Raw genomic sequence first — 23,353 nt, 5'->3', positions numbered from 1 at the left:
AAACTGTCAGTGATGGATAATTACATGATCATGTAGTGACGTTACGTAGCCGTAACTGGACGTGAGGTAGAATGTCCATTTGTTAACCTGACAGCTTTGGTTCCATTTATGCTTGGTAAAACATTTGCATTTTAAGAATGAATTTTCATTTGATTTCAAACACTCACAAATATCTGAATTTGGATGTTAATGTTGCTATGGAGTTAGGAAAAAGTGAAACCTGGAAAAAAGTCTCACTTGCAAGATGTAAAATCGGGAAATATGTCTACTTTTTATATAAAAGTAAAACTGGGGAGCAAACAAAACCCCCTCAAATGTGGTTATTCGGGAAAAGAATCCGGTAAGTAAAACTGGGGAGCAAACAAAACCCCTCAAATGTGGTTATTCCAGGGGAGCAAACAAAACCCCTCAAATGAGGTTATTCCAGGGGAGCAAACAAAACCCTCAAATGTGATTATTCCAGGAAAAGAATCTTGTAAGTAAAACCTGGGAACAAACAAACCCTTCAAATGTTGGTTACTGCGGGAAAAGAAGCCATGCCTATCATGTATATAGTGAGAAGCATCCTTCAGGTGTATATGGCCATTTCAAAAGAACCTGATTTAAAACCATTTAAACATGTGAGCACCTTCTGTCATTTGACTTTCAGATGAGCCTGCTTGTCATTTTGCTAAAAACTGAAAACAATATGCCGTGTTTGAAGTAGAATATTCATTGTACATGAAATTGGATATATATGTATTTTTATTGCGTAATCAGACATATCAACATGATCAAATCACAGCACTTCTTCCTGAAACAGTGTGCATGTTTCATGGGGCTGCTATTTTGTAAGCACTTCCTTCTCAATCGTTGTTAGACACTTGTACATAATGATATGTGTACTTATAGGTTACGAAATGCAGTGCTGCATTCACTGGTGTAGTATGTTTTCATTTTGTAGAGAAATGTTTCCACTGGTCATGCTGTGGGGGTAGGATTGTCACTTGAATGGACATTTGCTTTGAGTCTTGAACATTTATTCTGAATTAAGAAGAGAAGGGCTTAATACAAGTCTACTGATGTGCATATCATATTGTTTTTTGCTTCCGTTTACAGACATACTACTGACAGTATTTCTTTACATCAAATTGACCATGTCACTATCTCTCGATAATGCTTTGATGACTCTGGGTAGGAAAGTGAATGGCTTCATATGAAAGAAACATATACACTCTCTCTTCACAAAATATTTCAATGCATGATTTAAGAACAGACAGAACCATAAGCATATTGTCACCTTAATTCAGATAGACACTCAGCAAAAAATTGAATTTTTTTAAATTATTAATTTTGTTCTGCAGGTTAATGACACAACTGAAAGCCAAAAGCGCCAGTTCCGCCTAAACATCGAAGAGTTGAAGTCCAAACTGCATGAGACAATTGTGAACAGAGACACAATACTAGAACTCAGGTAGGCCCAAATGACACTGCAATATGGCTGTAGGTATGCAACACATGAGCAGTGAGACTGACATTGTTTTGTCTACTGTTGGAGTAAAAACTGGCAGAATTCTTTGTTATGTGGTCTGTGTACAGTTGTTAGAAGTAGAGTTTAAAATTAGCTCTCCCTGCCAGGTTAGATGTTGTTCCTACTTGTGGCTTGCTAGCCCAGTGATGGGTGTGTGAGTGGAAGATGGGCCCACCCTAAAGTTTAAATCTGAAAATGGGATATATATCTTGAATTCCTAAGCCAGTGGAGGTTCACCACGGTTGGTTACAGTTACAAATCACTGCCACTAGGGCCAAGAACTAGGTGCTGCCATTGAGAGGAACTGAATGTGCATACGTTACTAGTGTCCTTCATGGAACGAAAAGCATTTGTAATGTAGTATCTGGCTTGGTTGATGGTGTGTCAGTGTAGCACACTGACATGAATTGTTTTTAAAAAAAACGAGTACTGATATTTGATTTTCTGGTTCAGATTTGGTAATTTATAGTCAGCCTGATACAACTGGAATATTGCTGAGTGTGGTTTCACACAACACATGTTGTACTTTACTTACAGACAGAAGGAGGCAGTGAGCCAGGAGGCTGTCATCTCTAAGCTCAAGGCCTCTCTCCAACAACAACATGAACGTAACAAGGGTCAAGAGACCTCCCTGGCTGATGCCAACAAGAAGCTGGAAGCCATCAGCCATACCAGCCACATCGCCAACACTGCCATCACCCAGATCCAGACACTGCTGGCTGAGAGGGAGAAATGTCGAGGAAAGCCATTTTTTGAGTCCAACTTTGTATCTAGCCAGGGCCCAGCCATGCTGATCCACACTCTGGAAAGATGTCTCCAGGAACTGGACACGGAACTGGATGCGAAACGGAAAAAAGTTAATGAGGTGTGCATTATTAGGTTCACTGTTGTGTTACTATGGGATAGGTTACTAGGTTCACTGTTTTGTTACTGGGGTATGGGTTACTAGGTTCACTGTTGTGTTACTGGGGTATGAGTTACTACTGTTCATTCTTGTGTTACTGGGGTACATTTTACTAGGTTTGCTGTTGTGTTTCTGGGGTATGGGTTACTAGGTTCATTGTGTTACTGCGGTATGGGTTACTAGGTTCATTGTTGTGTTACAGTGATGTTGGTTACTAGATCCTTTGTTGTGGTACTGTGGTGTGGGTTACTAGGTTCACTGTTGTGCTACTGTGTTACTGTGTTATTGGTTACTAGATTCAGTGTTGTGTTGTGATATGGATTATCACTGTTCACTGACATCAGTTACAATCTCACAGTGCAATTCAAATATACATACCCGTTTATCAATATGTATAATTTCCTCCTCAATGTAACTTTCAGCTTGAAAAGTGCATAAGTATTCAGGGAAGGAGTACATTGACCGTATATAATTGTAGCTGTAGAATCTTTGTGTTTACATCAGTAGACATTTTATGCAAAGTAGACAGTGCTAGAAGCAACATTTGCTGCACTAAAGTATACGTTTATGTATTCTTGTCTCTCTGAGATATCCTACATATCTGTTATTTTACCATTGACATCCAAGTGAGATTACATCACAATTACTCCATTTTTATCATGCAACTTCAGGTGAGACTGTTAAAGCTGATGCCTAGGGAATTCTGTGAGATTGTAATGAAACCCTGTGCAAGTGTGCAGCATGAAGATAGTACATCAGAAAGTGAAAGCTGCGTCGATTGCTACAGTTCACTTAAATCTTGCAGTGCCTCAGTCTGGATAATTTTTCTTCAAAGCAAATTAGGGATTCATGAATGTTATTCCCTTGGCCGATTTAATGAGTTTGACTATCTCATTACTAATGTTCATTTCTCAAATGTGTGAAAGTGTGAAACACTTCTTGTGCTTTTTGTTAATTCACGATGTTTCACCCGTACTTTATTATTGTCTTCACAGAGAGCTGAACTTGTCCTACTAGTGCATTCAGGTTTAGAACCACCTAACATTTCTACTTCTGTCTTTGTAGACATTGTCAGTGGGAAACAGCGCGCACCCTTCTCCTTTTCCTCCACCTCATGTACAGGTGCTCTGGTATGGGTATGTTTGAATGTTTCAGCTCCAGCAGGATCTGGAGAACTCTCAGTCCATGTCTTCTCAGAAAGTACAATCACTTGCCAAAGACTATCATGAGAAGTAAGTGTTTATGTGTGCTTTGACAGAATATATTGCAGGTGTTCAACTAATATCATGCAGCAGCTGCCTTGTAGGAATTCAAGCATCAATCTCTCACGTCTTCTGAATTACCAACTCTGGAGACCAGCTTACGAGACACGGTGTTGTCAGGCCCAGACTTGTATATCTACAAGCAGCAGCCATGTCCCTTTGAGTGTGTCATTATACACCGAACAGCAACAAACCACATGTTAGGTGATATTAAACATTGTTGTATAACAAAGAGACATCTTTTGACAGTATATTTGTCAGTTGTTGGATACTGATGTCATCGTTTGAAACTGCAGTGAAAAATCCATGGACACTTTTTTTTCCTCTTTGCAGTTTACAAAGAGAATCAGAAGATGCTTTGAAAAGGTAAATACGTTTTTGCTAATTGCAGGCTTTCTTCTTACATGCTCCTTGGTTTTTGTAGGAGAGGAGTTTTTATGCCTTGCATGTTCCTATTTCTCTTGGATGTAATGAAGAAGGGCACAAATTTCATTTAATGAATTAAGGTGGATATGATAATTTCACTGAAAACTGAAAACTCTCCACCATGTAGTTTGTCACATGTGATATCTTTCCACCATGTAGGTCCTCACACATATGTGATACCTCTCACCCATGGAAGGTCTTTTACATCTCTCCACTGTGTAGGTCCTCATGCCTCTGATATCTCTCCATCATGTAAGTCCTCACATGTCCATGATATCTCTCAACCAATTAGGTCGGAACAGATCTGTGATATCCACCTACCATATACATCCTCACACCTCTGTGATATCTCTCTACCATATAGGTCCTCACATTTCTGTGATATCCCTCCACTGTGTAGGTCCTCACACTTGTGTGATATCTCTCTACCATATAGGTCCTAACACCTCGATGATATCCCTCTACAGTGTCCTCACAAGTGTGTGATATCTTTCTACCATATAGGTCTTCACACCTCTGTGATATCCATCTACAATATATGTTGCCATGGGAGGAGATCTATCTTTTCACCTCTGTGATATCCCTCTACAGTATATGTTGTCATGGGAGGAGATGTATATTTTCACCTTTGTGATATCCCTCTACAGTATATGTTGTCACGGGAGGAGATCTGTCTTTTCCCCTCTGTGATATCCCTCTACAGTATATGTTGTCATGGGAGATCTATCTTTTCCCCTCTGTGATATCCCTCTACAGTATATGTTGTCACGGGAGGAGATCTGTCTTTTCCCCTCTGTGATATCCCTCTACAGTATATGTTGTCATGGGAGATCTATCTTTTCCCCTCTGTGATATCCCTCTACAGTATATGTTGTCACGGGAGGAGATAAGTTTTTTCCTCTCTGTGATATCCCTCTACAGTTTATGTTGTCACGGGAGGAGATCAGTCTTGTCCCCTCTGTGATATCCCTCTACAGTTTATGTTGTTATGGGAGGAGATCTATCTTTTCCCCTCTGTGATATCCCTCTACAGTACATGTTGTCATGGGAGGAGATCTATCTTTTCCCCTCTGTGATATCCCTCTACAGTATATGTGGAAGGAGATCTATCTTTTCACTTCATGATAGCCTCAATAACCAGGATTAATATATTTACAGGTATGATGGACAGGAAGGACATCATAGCTGTATCAGTATGTCTGTCAAACTGCAGTGAACAAGGCAGGCAGTTCATGTGAAGCAATGTACAGGATCTTACTGTTAACAGAAATCATTTTAACTGAACTACTTTCAATGTCAGAGTGACTCAGATGACATCAGAGCATGAGCTGCAGCTGGAGGCTGCCAACGAGAGAGCCATGAACGCCCGCAAACAGGCCACGTCCCTGCAGAATCAGCTCCAGCTCCTTCAGTGAGTTGTGTATTCTCATGTTTGTGTCAAATGAGATTTCTGTCTGATTACCAGATGTTTGTGTCCGATTACCAGGTGTTTTTGTCTGATCAGATTTCTGTCTGGCAGATGTTTGCGTCTCATTACCAGATGTGAGTGTGAGATGTTTGTGCCTGATGGAGAGATGTTTGTGCCTGATGGAGAGATTTGACCTGATGGAGAGGTGTGTCTGATGGAGAGATGTTGATGCGTGATGGAGAGATATTTGTGCCTGATGGAGAGGTGTGTCTGATGGAGAGATTTTTGTGCTTGATGGAGAGATGTTTGTGCCTGATGGAGAGATGTCTCTATGATGCTGCAGGAGTCAGTATGACCAACAGATTAAGCTGAAGGATGACCTGATCATGGATCTTGAGATGAAGGTGCGGCAGCTGAAAGAGGAACATGCTGATGACCGAACCAAGTGGCAGGAAAGGGTAACTATGCAGAGCAACTGCATACAGCAGTTCCTTTTTTGTTCCATTCTTGCACCCTTCTGGCAGTATTCAGTGTCTCCAAGATTTTGGATTTGTAAATTGAGGGACATACAAGAGGTAACTGATGTCATCTGAAATGTATTCTAAGGAGACAAGTCCTACAGCTGTTTGTACTAGGTTGATATGACACGTGAAGATCCGTGCTAGAATTGGATTTCAGTAACCTATGCTTGTCGTAAGAGGCAACTAACAGGATCAGGTAGTCAGGCTTGCTGACTTGCTTGATTCATTTCATTGTATCTCAGTTGCATAGAACAATGCTAATTCTGTTGATCACTGGATTGTCTGGTCCAGACTTGATTATTTACAGACCACCACCATATCGCTGGAAAATTGCTGGGAGCAGCATTAAACAACAATCAGTCAATCACTCCACAACCATTTGATACAGTGAAAGCTATAGCATCATGAGGCTGATGGCTAGAGAACTTGCTCATGTCATGTCCATAAACAGAATGAATGCAGTAGTTCATATTGATCACTTACATATCTCTCAGTGATGAGCACTGTGTAACTGTTGTTTGTCACATTATTTCACTAGTGAATTCTGGATAGAGTTGAATACACATTTTGATTAATTTAGCTATTAACGGACTGGCCATGATTTGTGGCTAGGGGGATGATAATGTTTTTATGGAAAAGCATGTACAATGTTAGTGACCCCCCTGCCATCATCTTCATGTTTCTTATGGAGAAGCTACACAATGTTAGTGACCACCACCCACCCCCATCATCATCATCTTGTTTACCCCATGAAATCAAAAGTACATGGATTTCATGGCGCCAATCTACAAAACACTAAAGATCATTTTCATTTAGTCTGGTTTCCTGTAAACACACATCTGGAACAGTCACCATGAAAGAATGTCCACTCTTACTCTTTGCTTGTGATTTGCATTAGGTCAACAATTTGAAGATGATAAGTCTTTACAGTAATCTTAACTTGAGAAGAGAATGGGTATGACAATAGGTTGTTGAGTGTATTTGGTGCTAACCTATGTTCCAACAGAGAGACACCCTGGAGACAAGCATGGATAAAGTGCAAAGAGACATGAGTTTGATGAAAGCGGAAAGAGAGGAGTCTGTCAGGAAATGCAGTGCCATGGAAACGCATCTGCATGACTTCCAGGTAATGAGTTATTTTATCCAGGTGTATTATAGTGAGGGATAGCATCAGTACCTAGGGATTTGAATTACTTTTTATAATGACCAGAGACAATGTTGTCATCATATGCCTGTAACTGTTAAGCGTTCATGTACGAGAAAGTTTTCATCACATTATTAAAGTCTGTGGTTGGATCTGTGCAGCCTTGAATCATGTGAAATCTTGCTTCATTATTGGTGTATAAAAGCATCTCTCTAGGTGTTGCATCACTGCATAGCTATGTATGCTGTATTGATGGAATGTTGCCTCACATTGAGGAGGTTACCTTAGCACAAGCTGTTGCTCCTTTTGGTTAAACCTTCAGCCCCCACACCAGTAATCATCATTCGATGCATGAAGATTTATCTTGCCTCACACGTAAATGTCGCTTCCTCATTGCCTGAGCGTTTTTCTGTTATTTTCAATGCATCTTGCTTTCACACGCGGTACATTGCAGTATACCCCGCTGCGAATAGCATCTCATTCGGTACTTCGTTGTAGGTACTTTTTCATCTTGAAAAACATTAAATGACACTTCATGCACGGAAATTGCCAATGGTTTGCAAATGGAAATGGATGGAAGGGAGATAACTCTAAATCTCTGTTTCTTCTGTTGTACGCAAAGTCTAGCTATGGTTGCAAAAAATTTGACTCTCTTTGACAAAACGTTCAAATGAAGTCCCTCTGAATATTAAGAAGGGGAATTACATCGCAGTGACTTTACTTAGACAATACCTGCGGCAAGATAAATACATTGTTCACTGGTCACAAGGGGATCATGGGTGGAGGTTCCCTCAATGTTTGTTTATGTTCACTGAGCCCGAGGGCTTATTATGTGGTTAAGATATTTTTAGTTGAAATCATATTTCAAGTGTTATGAGGCAGTATGGGCTAGGGATGGTTGGAAACTTCTACATACTTATGAGCGATGTGCTGGCAGGGCTGTGTGTCCAGGCTGGAGGCGGAGCTGGAGACGGAGCGAGTCCACATTAAGAAGCAGCTGGAACGTGAGGAGGAGCTGAGGAGCAAGCTGCTGGTGACGGAGAACTCGCTGACCAGCAGGCAGCAAGACGTGGAGAGGCTGGAGAAGATGTTGGATGTGGTCAAACAGGAGTGTTCCTCGCAGCTGCAGGATCGGGTGAGGTCTGCTGATGTTTATTTGGAGTTGGAACATCCCTGGCTTGTCCCACAGCTAATATAGTTAGGGCCAAATCAATGAGCTATCAGACAACTTCTGAATTTCTGATTTCAGACAGCCATTTTCTTACTTTGTTCTTTTTTATCAATTGTCTTCAGGTGTCGACAGCGGAGAAAACTGAACGAGAGCGCAACAATGACCACATCAGGAGCCTGATGGCACAGCTGACCACCCAGACAGAGAAGTGCAGTAAGGTGACGGTGGAACTAGAGGTAGCCAAGTCTGAAATGGCCACCTTCAAAGAGCAAGTGAAGGAACTGTCCGAGAAACTCGAGTCAGCTCGAATCCAACTTGATGCTGCTATGAGTGAAAAAAGACATTTATCTGAACTAATCAGTGACAGGAAGGGAGATGTGGAGCGAGTGTCTAAGGAAAAAGACTATTATTTCAGTCTCCTGGAACAGAAGAATGAGGAGCTTGCACAGCTTAAGGCTACAAAAGAAAAACTGCTGATGCAGGTGGATGAGAAGGAGAGGAATGTTTTAGCTTTGAAACAGCAGTCAGACAATATATCCCAACTAGTTGAAGCCAATTCTAAAACCAGTGAAAATATTCGTGAGGAGAAAGAGAGGATTATCTATTTGTTAAATGAAAAGTCCGCAGCAGTTGATGAATTGAGGATGGGGCAAGACAGCTTAGGGAAAAAATTGCGATTGAAGGAAAAACGTATCCGAGAGTTGGAGGAGGAGAGGATGCGGCTGACAGAGGACTTGGCTCTCAAGGTGCAGGAGATGGACATCATGCATCAGGAGAAGGACAACCTGTTCAAGGAACTTAAAGACAGTCGGCTAGAAGTCGCCAATATTACCCAGGCTAAAGACATGATTAAGAAGGAGGTTTCAAAGCTAAGGTCAAGTTATGAGAAGGACATAAGTAAACTACAATCAAGGTTAAAAGGTAATCCAAGATGCTTAGTGTTGCGTCCTTAGTGTTCAAAGTTGATCACAGAGGACTAGTGGAAACAATATTTCATTAGCCCTCAAAGTTTGTAGCTAGTCTTGCTTAAACAGGAAATGTCAGTTTATTCATTTCCAATTGGTAACAGACATAAAGCATTCAGTATTCGTTCAGATTTTTACCCTTTATATACTACAAGTCTTGAGGACAACCATCAGTGGATTTTCCCTTGTCCTCAGCTAAATCTACTTGTCTTGGTCTAATGGACTAGAACATATTTCAAATACTTTGCTAGCATGTATTTGTAGCAGGATATCTGCTATGCAGCAAAACCTTGACTGAATGGCAGGACTCAAGGTTATGTTGCAGAAGCTCTTGAAAGTCTTTTGTCATATGTGGCTAGGAGTAAATCACAGATGCTACTGGGAGTAAGTATTTGGTTTGCTTTGTGATTAAAATGCATTGAATAATTACATTGCTTGGCAGCGAGTGACTGAGTGATTAAGTGTGGTTTTACACTGGAAATGGGCTTCACACATAGTGCCTATGCGGGGAATCAAATCTGAGTCTTCAGCATGACCAGCGAACATGCTAGGCAAGTACCTCGGTATCATGGTTTCAGTCAGTGCCAGTTTCAGAACTCTTAACAGTTGTATGTCAATGGTTACAGGTGCAGAACATGATCTGAAGTTAGCACAGAAGACACTGAGAAGCAAAGATTCTGTAGATAACAAAGGTGGGTGAAGCCGATATCATTATCTTCTTAACCACTCCAATCATGGTAACAATTTAATTATTTTTCAGCGACCACTCCTTGTCCTGCTTCTCACGTTTATTGCCTCTTGGATCGTGAAATCTAGGGAACCGCTTTAGTCTCTGTCTACTGTCTTGTCTTGTGTGAAGAATATGCACACAGTTAAGGATAACAGCTCCCTATTTATTGCTCTTTAAGAGGTTGCTGTTTTTTCTTACATATTCACTTTGGAATGCTAGTTAAACTGATTTTTGGATTTGTATTCTTGCACCTAAAGGGCACCTTTCAGCAGCTCTTGCTCCATGACCAAAACTTACCAAATATGCCAGATTTTTTCATCTTCAAAACATTGCTGTTATTATTCACTATCACATGAAGCAAACTTAAAATAGCACTTTTCCAGTTTAAAAATTGATTGTGAGCAGAAAGTTTATGTACTGCATACTATTAGAAAATGTAAGCCATGTCATTCTGATTACATTGGATATGTACACTATTGTTTTTCAGACATATTTAGCTTACCTATGTTTTCCTGTGACAAACATGGTTCAAATCTATATGTTGTATGTATACATGTTCACCCAAGTATAGAAAAGCTGGAAATGGTAGTATCCTCTACAAATCCAAATATACGTCCACATGTTGTGCAAGAAGCAGTGGTTAGTTAAGTGTTTAGTTATAGTGAAAATAAAGAACTGAAATAAAGGAAACTAAAATATAATGTTTAATATTAAACTTATCCTATCTCAGGTTATGCACCTCTCTTCTTAATCTTTGACCAACGTGCTGTGAGCTAAGTTGAATATAATCTTACTGGCCTCTGCCCACCGGACCTCTGCCCCCACTCCGACATCGACAATTGTCCATCATCTCTGTGCTCGTTTTGCATGCTCTGATGATCACATGACGATCTGTGCTTGTTTTCCCTTTCTTGTGGCAATGGCATGTGGACTTTCACTGACAGGTTTGATCTTTCTTTTAAGAAGATGAGTAGATCTAATCGCAATATTGTGAAGAAACAGAAATATTGCAGCAATTGTAACAGCAACTTTTCTGCGGCTGGCCCAAATGCTATGTGTGTAGATTGTTTGGGGTGCTGCGAGCTGTCGCATCCCTGTACTTTTAAGTATGAACTTGGTTGACGATGCCTTTCTTGAGTATCGTCGTGTTGAAAGTTGGCATTTAGCAGACTGAGATCGGATGGTGGCCCGTCAACATTGAAACATCTATCTTTGTCAAAGTCTCCGAATGAAACTTTTTTGGAGGAAGCCTCCAACTCCTATCTTAGTAAGAATCTTCGACATTTGTTTAGGCCTCATGCATCTAGTCCTGTACCTGAGGAGGGTTTGTCTCCACCTCGCGTGGTAGTTTTGTCATCGTCTTATTCTGCTTCTGGTGGTGGCTGGATCACAGCTATCTCTCATTCAATCTGTAGTAGCGTCCTATGGGCCGCTTGGTATGATGTCCCGTATAATGTACTAAGAGGCAAGTTCGGAGCATTCTGCTTCAGTGGTAGAGTCCACTTTCACCTCTTGTGCGTTGTCTGAGTCCAGTGCTGCACTTCGGCAAGGAGAGGTGAAGGATTTGGTTTGGCCTCATCCTCATCCTGATTGGCAAGCTCATGATGTCAGACCATCCCTGGTTCCCCATGCAATGCTTGCAGTAGGAGCACTGCTTGCTCCTGGTTCAGTGCTTTCATCTGGCACAGCAATCAGTCCTGGTTCGGGTTGTCAGACCACCTCTGGTTCCCCATGCAACGCTTGAAGTTAGAGCGGTGCTTGCTTCCAGTTCGGTGCTTGCAGCGCTCACACTTCTCTGCATCATAGTGTCATGGTTTGGTTTGGTTTGGTTTGGTTTGGTGCCTCGTCATAGTGTGTTTGGTTTGGCGCTTTTGCATACCCCGCCTGCTTCATCAGTCATTCACATGTCAGGTGGGCGCGTCCTCAAAGAATGTTTGGTGTGGCGGTCCGTTCTGGCACACCTGGTTCAACGCTTCATCCCTGTATCAATTACATCAGTCGTCACAAGTGCAGTGTGTCTGGGGTGACGATTGCTCATAGTGCATTTGGTTCATTGTGCTCTCATAGTGCATGGACTTTGTCGTTAGGCTATGTGTCACTTTCTACTACCTCAGCGTTTGACTCCTGTGCAACTTATGTTCCTGGAATGTCGGTACCGTCCCTTGCGCCGCTCACTACTTCTCAAGTGTTGGCATCAGCTGTGACAGCGTCGCCCTTGATGAGTTCTGTTGTTTCCTCGCGTGATCTTGGGTTAGCTGGTGCTAGCTTACCAGTTACAATGGTTTCTGTGATTGTGTCTCCTCCGGTGGATGATAATATTGTGCTGTTGGGGTCCAAGCAGAGAGCCTACTCACTTTTTCTGGTTGAAGAGCGTGAACTCCTACATTTGGCTGGTGCCATCAGGAAGGGTATGGCCCCTCTCAGTATGATTTTGATGGCATCTGAAGCGGTTGCTGTGGCGGTCCCACATGCATCTTCACATCAACAGGCATGATGTATGTGGGTCTTGATTCAATAACAGTTCCAGGCTATTCTATACCAGTTGGCACATTTTTCCTCCTACATCATGGCAATGCGTCATAGAGGTCCTCTCCATTTATGCTCATGGGAGGAGAGATTTGGCACCAACCTCTTTCTTCAGCACTGCTCGGGTAGATCCCTGTTCATTGGGGCTATTCGGGAAGTGGCTGCTGATGTGGGGCAAGATGCTCACCATCAAGTTTCAGTAGAATTGCTGAAATACCAACATTTACAGGTGGAAGATTTCATGCCCCAACGACGACCTACTCTGTGTGTTCCCTCAAACCCCGATCTGCATTCGGGTTCTGCGCCTTCCTTTCAAGGCCCAGGGAACAAGGGATGTCCTGGATGCCAACGTCAGTCCTTCACTACAACTAGACCAACTTCAACTTCCCACCAGTCCTCCTCCCAGAAACTTGACAAACTGACTGCATTAGATTCGAACACAACTTTGTCCTTCCGCCCCAGTTGTGCCTGCGCCTATTTTGATAGGCGGAAGACTTGGGACTTATGCCCCAAGCTGGACCATTTTGGACAACCCTTATGTTCTTGCCTCAATGTTGAAGGGGTTTTTAGTCAATGTCTGGCTTTGTCTCAACCCAGAACACTTTGCCAGTGACAAGAACTCTTGGTTCTTCTGTCATCATCTCAGGCGTTGACCTTTTGGGGTCAACTTCAACTTTGGGCATTGCAACTGTTTCTAGCTCCTAGTATCACTTGTGCTGATCACTCTTCCCATGGAGCTACATTGTTATCTCCTGTGGTAAATGGACAAGTTTGCAGAGGAGTTTGTTTAGACTCATTTACCGTCTCACCACCTGTGTGTAGATGCATCTCTACACGGGTTGGGAGCTCACCTTTTCGATCCGCAAGTGTCCAGGCAGTTGTCTCCTGCAGATCATGTTTGTCACATCAACATTGTAGAGCTTAGGGCAGTGATTCTTTCAGTCATTCATTCGCAAGATCTTCTATGACCTCCCTCATGATTCAGTCGGACAACATGGGAGTGGTGTGCCATATCAATCAATCAGTGGGGTCTCTTCAACTTCTGGAATGGACGCAACGGTCCTTCAGCTTCGTGGCTTCTCACAAGATAATGCTTCGAGCCAACCATATTCCAGGAGTGAAGAATGTCATCGTGGACTTGTCACGGTCAAACCATTTTCTGACCGAGTGGAAACTCCATCTAGAGGTATTAACGACTTTCTGCCTTCCAGGAGCTGGTCCGTAGATCTTCAGGGAGATCTACTGGTGCATCCTCACTCCGAACAACTACATTGTTCTCCACTCACGCTCCATCACGTCTGGTGCATAGTCATCGGTTATATTCTAAGGATATTGTAAGCATGTGACTACTGCCATCACTTTAGCACATCGCATCTCCACAAGGTCACTTTATCAGACAAATGGACGAATTTTGAAACGTATTGCAGGACAAAGGGCATCACATCTCCCACTATGGCTTCACCCCTGATGGTAGCAGAATACCTTCAACATCTTAGAATTTCCAAGAAGCTGAAAGGTTCTATGTTATCTACTTACTTGTCCCTGTTGTTGCATTGGCATCAGGTGTGAAGATATCTGCTGTCCCTGAGCTCAAGTCTCTCTTGAAGTCTTACAAGCTGACTAATCAGTCCCGGAAATTGTGACTTCTGGCCACTTTGGCCACTTCTGGTTTTCTTTGGCCTCTGCTACTTGTATCTCCGAATTCCATGCTCTTGATGTTTCTTGGGTACGATTTGAAAGGGGGGCACATGCAAGGTGTTTCTTGGTTTGAGATAGGACTTTCCCTCCTAAAACCAATTACCAGGTCAGCCGGACCGTACCTTTGCAATCCTGCTGCTGTCTACGATTTTGGACCCAGACAACACAGAAGATTTGTACTTGTATCTGGTTTGTACATTATGGATCTTCTTTGCAGCTTCCAACGACCGCCACAAGTTACGGAAGAGACTTTTCATTCGTCCGCTGCCTCTGCTTTGGAACCCTCCCGTTCTACCTGGCTTTTTGATTGATGTCAACGATCCTGCGTGGGTATGTGTTGGGAACCTCCCGCCATCGTCAACAGTGAAGCCTCATGAGACACGGGCGCTTGCCTCTACCATGGCACTGTAAAGGAGTTGTTCCCTCCAGTCCATTGTGGAGGTATGGTTATGGAAATTGGATCGCATTATCTTCGGGAAGGTCTTTATCAGTTTGGACCCTTGGTCCTGGCCCAGCAAGTGTCAACGACCAGTCTTCACAGATAAAGCAATACTTCTGCATGGGGGTTTGCTCTGTACTTAATAAATGATGTTATCTATATCTAGTACTTCTTTCCACATGGGCTAGTTTGTTCTCACCTAGAGTACTAAGGTGTACTAACAGTGTCATTTGGTGTGGCAGACTGAGTAATCAATCTTGTCTTTCATGCAGAGATGGTCGACTCGCTTACTCACCTCTACTCTTCAAGTAATTATGTCAATGAAGTGTTGACTCTGATTACCTATATGGTTTTCGAACCCATCTGGTCTTAGGTCCTTTCTCACCTTTGGTACGTTAGGGAGATTGGTACTGAACATCAAACTAGTCGAGCTACAGGGCTATTCCCTCTTTCACTGGCATCCAGCGTGTGTCTCTGGGGGGTAGTTCTGAAACAGGGACTGACCAGATCAGTGGGGTCACTCGATAAATTGAGGGGCGGCAGGGTTTACCTGCCAAACTGCATCCTTTGTTTATCAAATGGATGAAAACCACATTAATTCGGGATCACCCGCCCCTTCGAGTTTTTGTGCTATGTAAGCCACTGGGTTTTCTAGAAGCCACCCATCACAAGTGTGGAGTTCGGGAGTTGGTGTTTCTTTGGCCTCCATGTGTTTGCATACTCACGTTCGCAGAGTTGTCAAGCTAATTTTAAACATAAATTGTATATTATTACACTTATCCTGTCTCACGTGATGGATACCCTCCCAGTCTGCCCCACGTCACAGATTACAGGGTAGCTCCAAGATAATCATAGATCTTCACATGATCATCGGAGCATACAGCATGAGCACAGAGATGATTGACAGGTGTCAATGTCTGAGTGGGGGCAGAGGTCCGGTCGGCAGAGGGGATGAAGATTTGATCCAACTTAACTCATAGCACATTTCCACACATGGTCAAAGAGTAAGAAGATAGCTGCATAACGTGAGATAGGATATGTATAGAAATATGCAAATTATGGTTAAAATGTCCAAGATCTGATGTATTCCTTGCCATATGTAGCTGTTATTTTGAGAATGCATGCGATTGACTCCCAGTTATACATTAATATGTGCATGTTCAGAAAGGCCTGTGTCCTTTACACACTAAACTATATGATTACATGTTTCAGTAACCCATGACTGCATGCCTCTGTTACCAAGGTAACAGGTGTTATGGTTATGTTTGTTGCTGTAGCCATGACAACTAGATTCATGTTATGGTTACCATGATGCATAACTGGGGTTTTATGTATTTGAATGGTCACTAGTGTGTCATGGAGATTCATATTGTTGTTATCTTGATAACTGTGTTATTTCCCAGCTGTGAAATATGCTGACAAGATGCAGAAGGAGATCACCAACAAGAGAGGGGAACTGGATTCGTTATTGTCAAAAGTTAGGATGTTTGAAGACAAACTGGAAACATTAGCTAAGGTAAATATTTCTGAAGTCTAAGGTTTATGATTAAAGTTTGTTCAGAACCATCCTTTTCAAAGGAAATATGTTAGAATGAGTGTTGCATCTGTTAAAATAGCCAAAGACAGTATTGTGTGGAAAAATGTTTCAAGTTCATCATATTGTGCCACACAGTGGTGTAATGATGTTTCAGATCAACCTGGAAAATTAGAGTATCTGACTAAAGCTGAAATGTCTAAAAATTTGACAATTTAATTGTTCAAAAATGATAACTTTCATGAGTGCATATGTCGTTCTCATGGTTTGTACATTATGGATCTTCTTTGCAGCTTCCAACGACCGCCACAAGTTACTGGTGGTTATAAGCTGGTGGTAGAGAAGGACAAGGAGAGTCTGAAGAAGTCTCTCAGCAAGTCTGTGCTGCACACCCAGGAGCTGACAGAGCAGCTGGAAGCCAGTGCTGCCAAGAACCACAACCTGAGAGAGCGCTTGACTCTCATGGAGACAGAGCTGGAGAAGGTAGGGGATTTGTCATTGCAAGGTGTGTCTGTGTATATCCTACCATCTGCCTTCACCGAAATGCCGCTAGGCCAGTTGTAGAGGCAACATATGCAGATTTGCTAGCAATTATTTGTTTGAGCTTAGATATTCTGTCTGTCTGTGGAGCTTCTGAAATAGCTACACGTGGAATTTCTGTAAACAGCTCCAATCTGCAAATGGAGCTGCTCTCAACAGTCTGCAACTGGAGCTAATTACATTACACAATGTATGAACACGTCTGCTCAATAGCCAATTTCATTACACCATGTTTGACAACTTTGATTCAGCTCAGTCGCTAACTGCATATAACCATGTTTGACAACTTCAGGCTGGTCTGAAGACGGCAACAGCGCAGGCCAAGATGGAGCAGTTTGAACAAGACATTGCCAGACTCAAGATCAACCACCAGCTGGATCTCAAGGTGAGACAGTTACTGTTACATCACATTCACCATGTTTACCATCATTGACACCATGTTACCATCCAGTCTGAGTACACTTAGCCTCAGTACGTTTTGTTACACTCCACTACTGAGTCTAACAAAACTGTATGGGAGGTCGAGTCAGGTAACCTTTGAGATTGACGAATCAGAACACAGCTTACCAAACTGTGAAAGTGGACATTCGCTTGTACCTTTTGAACTTTTTATCTCGAAAAGGTTCTTACCCGAACGATTCCGAATGCTATTTAGTGTAAGCTCACTCCTGGGTGGTGCAAATGGCACACTTTACAACCTTGACAATGATGAGTACACAGTCGGTGAAAATAGTGTTTTGGGGCAATATTCAAGGATGTCATCTTGCGGGAATATTAGCTAATGGTAACCATGTCAACCCCAAACCCCAAACCCCAAAGCGTAGATACTGCAGGTCAATTAACTGTGTTATATACAGATTTTTGTTTGTGGAGAGATCTGTGTCAATGACCTGAATATTTTGTTGTAAGTCCCTCCATTCCCTAAGTAGTAGCCGTTGTCTGATGGGTTAGCTCTATTTAACCGTCTTGTGTTTGATTGGACGGTCACAGGATGCTGAAAGGTTACCTGACATGACCTTCTACTAGGGTTTGTTAGACTCGGTGGTGAAGTGCAACAAATAACACTGAGAGTAAGTTTATTTAGACTGCTTTACCATCACAGACAGCATGTTACTATCCATTCTCTTCCCACAGAGGTTACTCCTGTCATATCTTCCTATGTAACCTTTGTTCTAATACGGCCCTTTCATGGTGCGAGTGTTCAAGACTCGCGATTGGAGGCATTCAGATATAGTTGTGCAATCAGAGACTTTGTTTCAAGAGTGATCATTCGAAAGATATCGGTAATTTCCGAATGCATCGGGAAAAGTTGCCACTACCAGTTTTTGTTTCTACAAACACATACCGGCAATTGATCCCTACACTCTCTATTACCAGTTTCTGATTTTCAGTTAAACATGAAATACCGAATCTTTCCTTCACAAGTTGATGAACCAACTCCATGGGTGCCGCCATATTGGAGCTAGGTCTATTTAACACATGTTCTGATTGGATTGTAACAAGGGAGATAATTCATGTTGCAATTTTTTGCCGCAAGGGGATTTCTTGATGACCGGGAAATATAGCCGTAGTAGAACAGAGTTTACGTAGGAAGATATGACGGGAGTAACCTCTGTGGGAAGAGAATGGATACTATCACCCAGTATGTTTACTACACACACAGCATGTTTACCATCACACAGCAAATGTAGTACACACAGTATGTTTACCATATCACAGAATATGTAGTACACACAGCATGTTTACCATCACAGCATATTTAGTACACACACAGCATGTTTACCATCACACAGCATATATAGTACACACAGCATGTTTACCATCACACAGCATATTCAGTACACACACAGCATGTTTACCATCACACAGCATATTCAGTACACACACAGCATGTTTACCATCACGCAGCATATTTAGTACACATACAGCATGTTTACCATCACGCAGCATATTTAGTACACACACAACATGTTTACCATCACACAGCATATTCAGTACACACACAGCATGTTCACCTTCACACAGCATATTTAGTACACATACAGTATGTTTACCATCACGCAGCATATTCAGTACACACACAGCATATTCACCTTCACACAGCATATTTAGTACACATACAGCATGTTTACCATCACGCATCTTGTTTACATCACACACAGCATGTTTACTACCACACACATCTTTACCATCACACATCATGTATACTACACATATAGCATGTTTACTATCACAGCATGTTTACTGTCACTCACATTGCGTTGACTATCACTTGTTTGCTCTCACACACAACATGTTTACTAATGCATGCATTACCTGACTAGGTTCTGCTGTGTGTTTACAGGAGGCTGCGCAAGTGATAACTGGCAAGACGCCCTACTCTGCAATACCCCCATCGGGTCGATCCAGTAGAACACACCCCCCGTCACTGAGGAAAGGGAGGGAGTCCAGTGGGGTCACCTACCCCCACAAGCCAGCAAGCAGCATTCCAGCACAGGAACAAGAGGTAATGCTGGCAGATATCACATACAGTGTTCCCAGAAATTATTGAGAAAATCTTTGTTTTTTTTCTAATGATGCTAAGATTGGAAAAAGGGCTTTCACTATGCACTAAGCATACTAAATAATGGAGACAACTCTTGAAGGCTTAGAAGGCAGCTCATTACGTCAAGAGTTATCTCCCTTGTCTGAGCAGACGGCTTCCTGTGTTGACATGGCACAATTTACAGCAAGAGAGAAAAGAAAGCTCATTCTAGATGATTTTGAAAGGGGTGAGGCTGATGCTGAAGTGTTAGCTTGTAGACATGGTATTCCTCTGTCTACAGTATACAGAACTTTGAAGAGTATTCAAACAGGAACCGGGATAGAGCACAAAGCAGGGGCAGGTCGGCCTAGGAAATTCAGTGTTGTGGATCGCCGAAGACTTGGGCAGATTGTGAGTAGGGACAAATTGAAAAGTGTTGAGAACATCAGAAATGAAATGATTAGCAGAGGAAGTCCTCAGGTATGCAATGAAACAGTTAGGCAGGAATTACAGAGACTTAATTGGGTGAAAAAACGTGGAATTCCCTCGCCGTTGATGAAAGATGCACAAACGGAAAAACGTTTAAACTGGTGTCGGGCTCATGAAAATCAAGATTGGGATAATGTTTTCTTTTCGGATGAAAGTTCTGTTTGGCTTTTCCCTAATTGTGTGAAAATTTGGACCAAAGATACTGTCAAACCTATCTACCAGGGACCATAACATAGCCCGAAGTTTCACATGTGGGGTGGCATATCGGCTCGCGGAGTGACGCCATTGTGTGTTTTCACGGGAAACTTGACAAAAGAAAGATACGTTGACATTCTAAATGGTCACCTTCTTCCGACAGCACAAACATTGTATGAAGATGATTGGATTTTCCAGCATGATAATGACCCAAAACACACTGCGCGCTACACAAAACAGTGGTTGTCAGGCGAAAATGTTCAAGTTTCAGACTGGCCCAGTTACAGCCCAGACCTAAACCCAATTGAGAATGTGTGGGGAGTCAAGAAGGACAGAATAAACCAAAAGGGACTGAGAAATATTGAAAATATGAAGGCCGAGGTGGTCCAATATTGGGATACCCTGTCACACGATTACCTACAAACTTTGATGGGTAGTGTGCCTAGGCGTATTCAGGCATGCGTTGCTGAGCGAGGAGGTCTAACAAAGTACTAAAACAAGACTGAGACTGTAAAAAGATAATATTTTAACATGTTTATGTAAGTAAAACGCCAGAAGTTAATAAACGTAATGAGTTACATGACGCAACATGATTCTCAATAATTTCTGGGAATAATATAAGTGGTAACACTGGTGCTCTGCCACAGCTAGAACTAAATGTGTTTTCTCGTATCATTTCCCAAATTACTTCTCTAACTCCAGTCTCTCAAAAACATTTGGAATCTTGACCAAAGGCTGTCATCTGTATTTATTGCTGGGTTATCCGATCCAGACTAAATTATTTACAGAAGCGAACCAAGGTGGAACTTAACATAAATAGTATTCTTGCGTAAACCCAAGTAAATTGCTGGTTTAAAGAGACATATTTGAAATCTGTTGAAATGACTGATTTGTGATTCTCCATGACAAGCCCCATCCCCAGGAACCAACTGAGAACTATGCTGTAGTAGGACAGGAGTTGAAGGATCTGCTGAAGGAGATGAGGTCGTTGATTGCTGGACAGAGGGAGGTAACTCAGAAGTCCAACCTGCGTCCTTCAGTGTACCATTCCTCACCTGTACACACAAGAGATAGAAGGTACATCATTCACCTGTTTATTTCCACACCTTCCATATAGCATTAGTCTTGACAGGCTCACATGGAGATTCAAGATTAGTGTAGGCCAGTAGCAACCAGTCTTCAGTTACAACTCCCTTTAAAAAGTCATTGTATCTTTTCATGTCATCTCACTCCATGGTGTAGATCACTGTACACTGCGCCAGGTGATTTACAGGCAGTCATCAAAATAAACAAAATAAGCAAAACACATGTATTAATGATCCTGGTATTTAGAGAGGAGCTCCTCCATGAGCAAGGGCCTATTTTAAGTTAGGTTATAGCTGGTGCCTGTTGTGCAACTAAGATTACTTTCATGACTTTCTGCACTTTCTCATATTCAGCATATTTTTAACTTACCTTACCATAGGGGTTATGCATGTTACCTCAAGCATCATTTAAAAGAGATAAGACAGTCGTTGATACACCATTCTACTGAATGGCTACCTCATGTATCGACAATTGTATAGGAAAGTAAGTGACGTGATCTCCCTATCCACGCAAGCGCAAACAATCCAAAACTTCAATTTTACTTCAAGCGTCTTACCTGTCAGACATGTTTTTGTTTTTTTCATTATTTTGCACCTTTTCCGCTTGTTTGTGGTGAAGATTACAGTAATTTATCTCCACTTACCTAGCTACCTTGTGTTCTTCGACTCATGGCGATATGTCTTAGTTTCCATGTTGCTTGTCCATTTTTCCTTGCACATGTTAGTAAATCTTGTACACCAGTACATTATCTTTACCAGTTTGTGTTCTGTGTACATAACTTTGCTTCAGATATCCATGTGTTGCTTGTTTTTTACGCTCTGCGCAAGTCAGTGGGGGCAGCCATTTTGGTTGTTTACTGTCTGCTGTCTCGTCGCTAGGGTGTGCTTATTTTTCTGCAGGGGTGTTACTTTCATTCCTGCTATAAGGGTTTCTGCAAGGTGCAGAAGTCCAGCAAGGATCCCCACCTCTGGTGTCCGGATTGTTAATTGTACTTTTGATGATCAATGCCATCATTGTTCATCTCTCCCAGTTCAGGAATTCAAGGCTTATCTGTCGGCATAAAGGAAACGGTTCACCCAGAGGAAACGGAAAATGTCTTCGCCTGCCTCGGGGATCACGGTCGTCGTTCACTCGTACGCTGGACGACCACCCATCCCCATTGGGGACTCCGGCGCCTCCGTCGACTCTTGCTCTACCTCCTACAGACCTGATGCCTATACCACAGCGCTCCTCGGATTCTTTTGTTGACCTCTCCCATCCAGACGCTCTCTCTCACCCTGAGGTGCAGAAGCTTTTGAGAACTCTATTGGGACCGAGCCCTGATCCAGCACCTTCGCTGGCGTTGCTCTCTACTCTGCTATCTGCCCTTCCGACACCAACGCCTGTTCCGACGCCATCCACTGCTCCATTGCCAGTGCCTCCACCTAAGCTGGCTCCTATGGGGTCTTACAGAATTTCCAAGCATACGCCTGCAGCTACACTCTCTAGGGAATAGATGTTACAACAACAACTTTTGGAAGAGCATGCTAGGCACATAGAAGCGGAATGCTCACAGTGTGGTAGACGGTCTCGCTACTCCCAAGTTTCGCCAACGCTCCAGGAGTCTATGTGGCTGTCGTGACGTCATTCACGATCCAGATCGTTTTCTCCATGTTGATCGTCGGACAAGGACAGGTGTTCCAGATCGCCAGCTTACTCCAAACATGTACGACGTTCCCACTCCCGGACACCGCCCTCCCGCCATTCACCATGGCGTCTCAGATCGCGCTCCCCTGATGCTTGTCTTGGCTCTGGTGTTGAGCCTTGGATGTCGTCTTCTGCTGCTGGCCATCTACGTCAGAGTCATACAGTCTCATGGGACGATATGGAAGAAATGTTCTTCTCGCCTGATTACAACGAGGATGCACTTTAGAACTCAGATGACAGAGGCACCTACCAACCTCCGTCTGCGGTGTATGATTGGTTTGCTCACAGGCTTCTGGATTGTCCCTCCCCGTCTGCCGGCACTGATGATCAGAAGGCTATTCGTTTTTCGCCAGTGTTACTGATTCCTCCTCATCCGATGGTGGCGGACGCGATTTGCTTCTCTCGATGTGGACTTTGCCAAGCTCTCTCTCTCTTCCACAATTAGAGCACCAAAGTTTAAAAAGGGTGACTATAATATTCACAGTCTGGATTTCGCCAATAACTGGGCAGATCATGATGAATCACTTAAACGCCTGGCTAGTTCACCACAAAATTCATACAGGGTCCAGGACTCCAAGATGTTGTCCATCGACTC

At 42.7% G+C, this 23,353-nt stretch overlaps 1 protein-coding gene across 1 annotated transcript in view; it reads left to right on the top strand.

Annotated features, from left to right (window-relative positions):
* The window catches only part of LOC137274693 (coiled-coil domain-containing protein 158-like), a 40,504-nt gene that overhangs the window by 9,491 nt on the left and 7,660 nt on the right, over positions 1 to 23,353 (top strand). Inside the window, exons 6-20 of the mRNA XM_067808036.1 lie at positions 1,344 to 1,453; positions 2,048 to 2,375; positions 3,570 to 3,646; positions 4,010 to 4,042; positions 5,403 to 5,513; positions 5,854 to 5,968; positions 7,038 to 7,157; positions 8,113 to 8,310; positions 8,469 to 9,267; positions 9,938 to 10,003; positions 16,108 to 16,235; positions 16,569 to 16,721; positions 17,071 to 17,163; positions 19,123 to 19,284; positions 20,897 to 21,063. Coding sequence (XP_067664137.1) covers positions 1,344 to 1,453; positions 2,048 to 2,375; positions 3,570 to 3,646; positions 4,010 to 4,042; positions 5,403 to 5,513; positions 5,854 to 5,968; positions 7,038 to 7,157; positions 8,113 to 8,310; positions 8,469 to 9,267; positions 9,938 to 10,003; positions 16,108 to 16,235; positions 16,569 to 16,721; positions 17,071 to 17,163; positions 19,123 to 19,284; positions 20,897 to 21,063 — 2,660 coding nt within the window. The remainder of the gene's footprint in view (positions 1 to 1,343; positions 1,454 to 2,047; positions 2,376 to 3,569; positions 3,647 to 4,009; positions 4,043 to 5,402; positions 5,514 to 5,853; positions 5,969 to 7,037; positions 7,158 to 8,112; positions 8,311 to 8,468; positions 9,268 to 9,937; positions 10,004 to 16,107; positions 16,236 to 16,568; positions 16,722 to 17,070; positions 17,164 to 19,122; positions 19,285 to 20,896; positions 21,064 to 23,353) is intronic.

This window comes from Haliotis asinina, chromosome 2 (genome assembly GCF_037392515.1).
Source record: "Haliotis asinina isolate JCU_RB_2024 chromosome 2, JCU_Hal_asi_v2, whole genome shotgun sequence".
Taxonomy (NCBI): Eukaryota; Metazoa; Mollusca; class Gastropoda; order Lepetellida; family Haliotidae; genus Haliotis; species Haliotis asinina.
The sequence above is the reverse complement of the archived record's forward strand: the minus strand, read 5'-3'. Positions and strand labels throughout refer to the sequence as shown.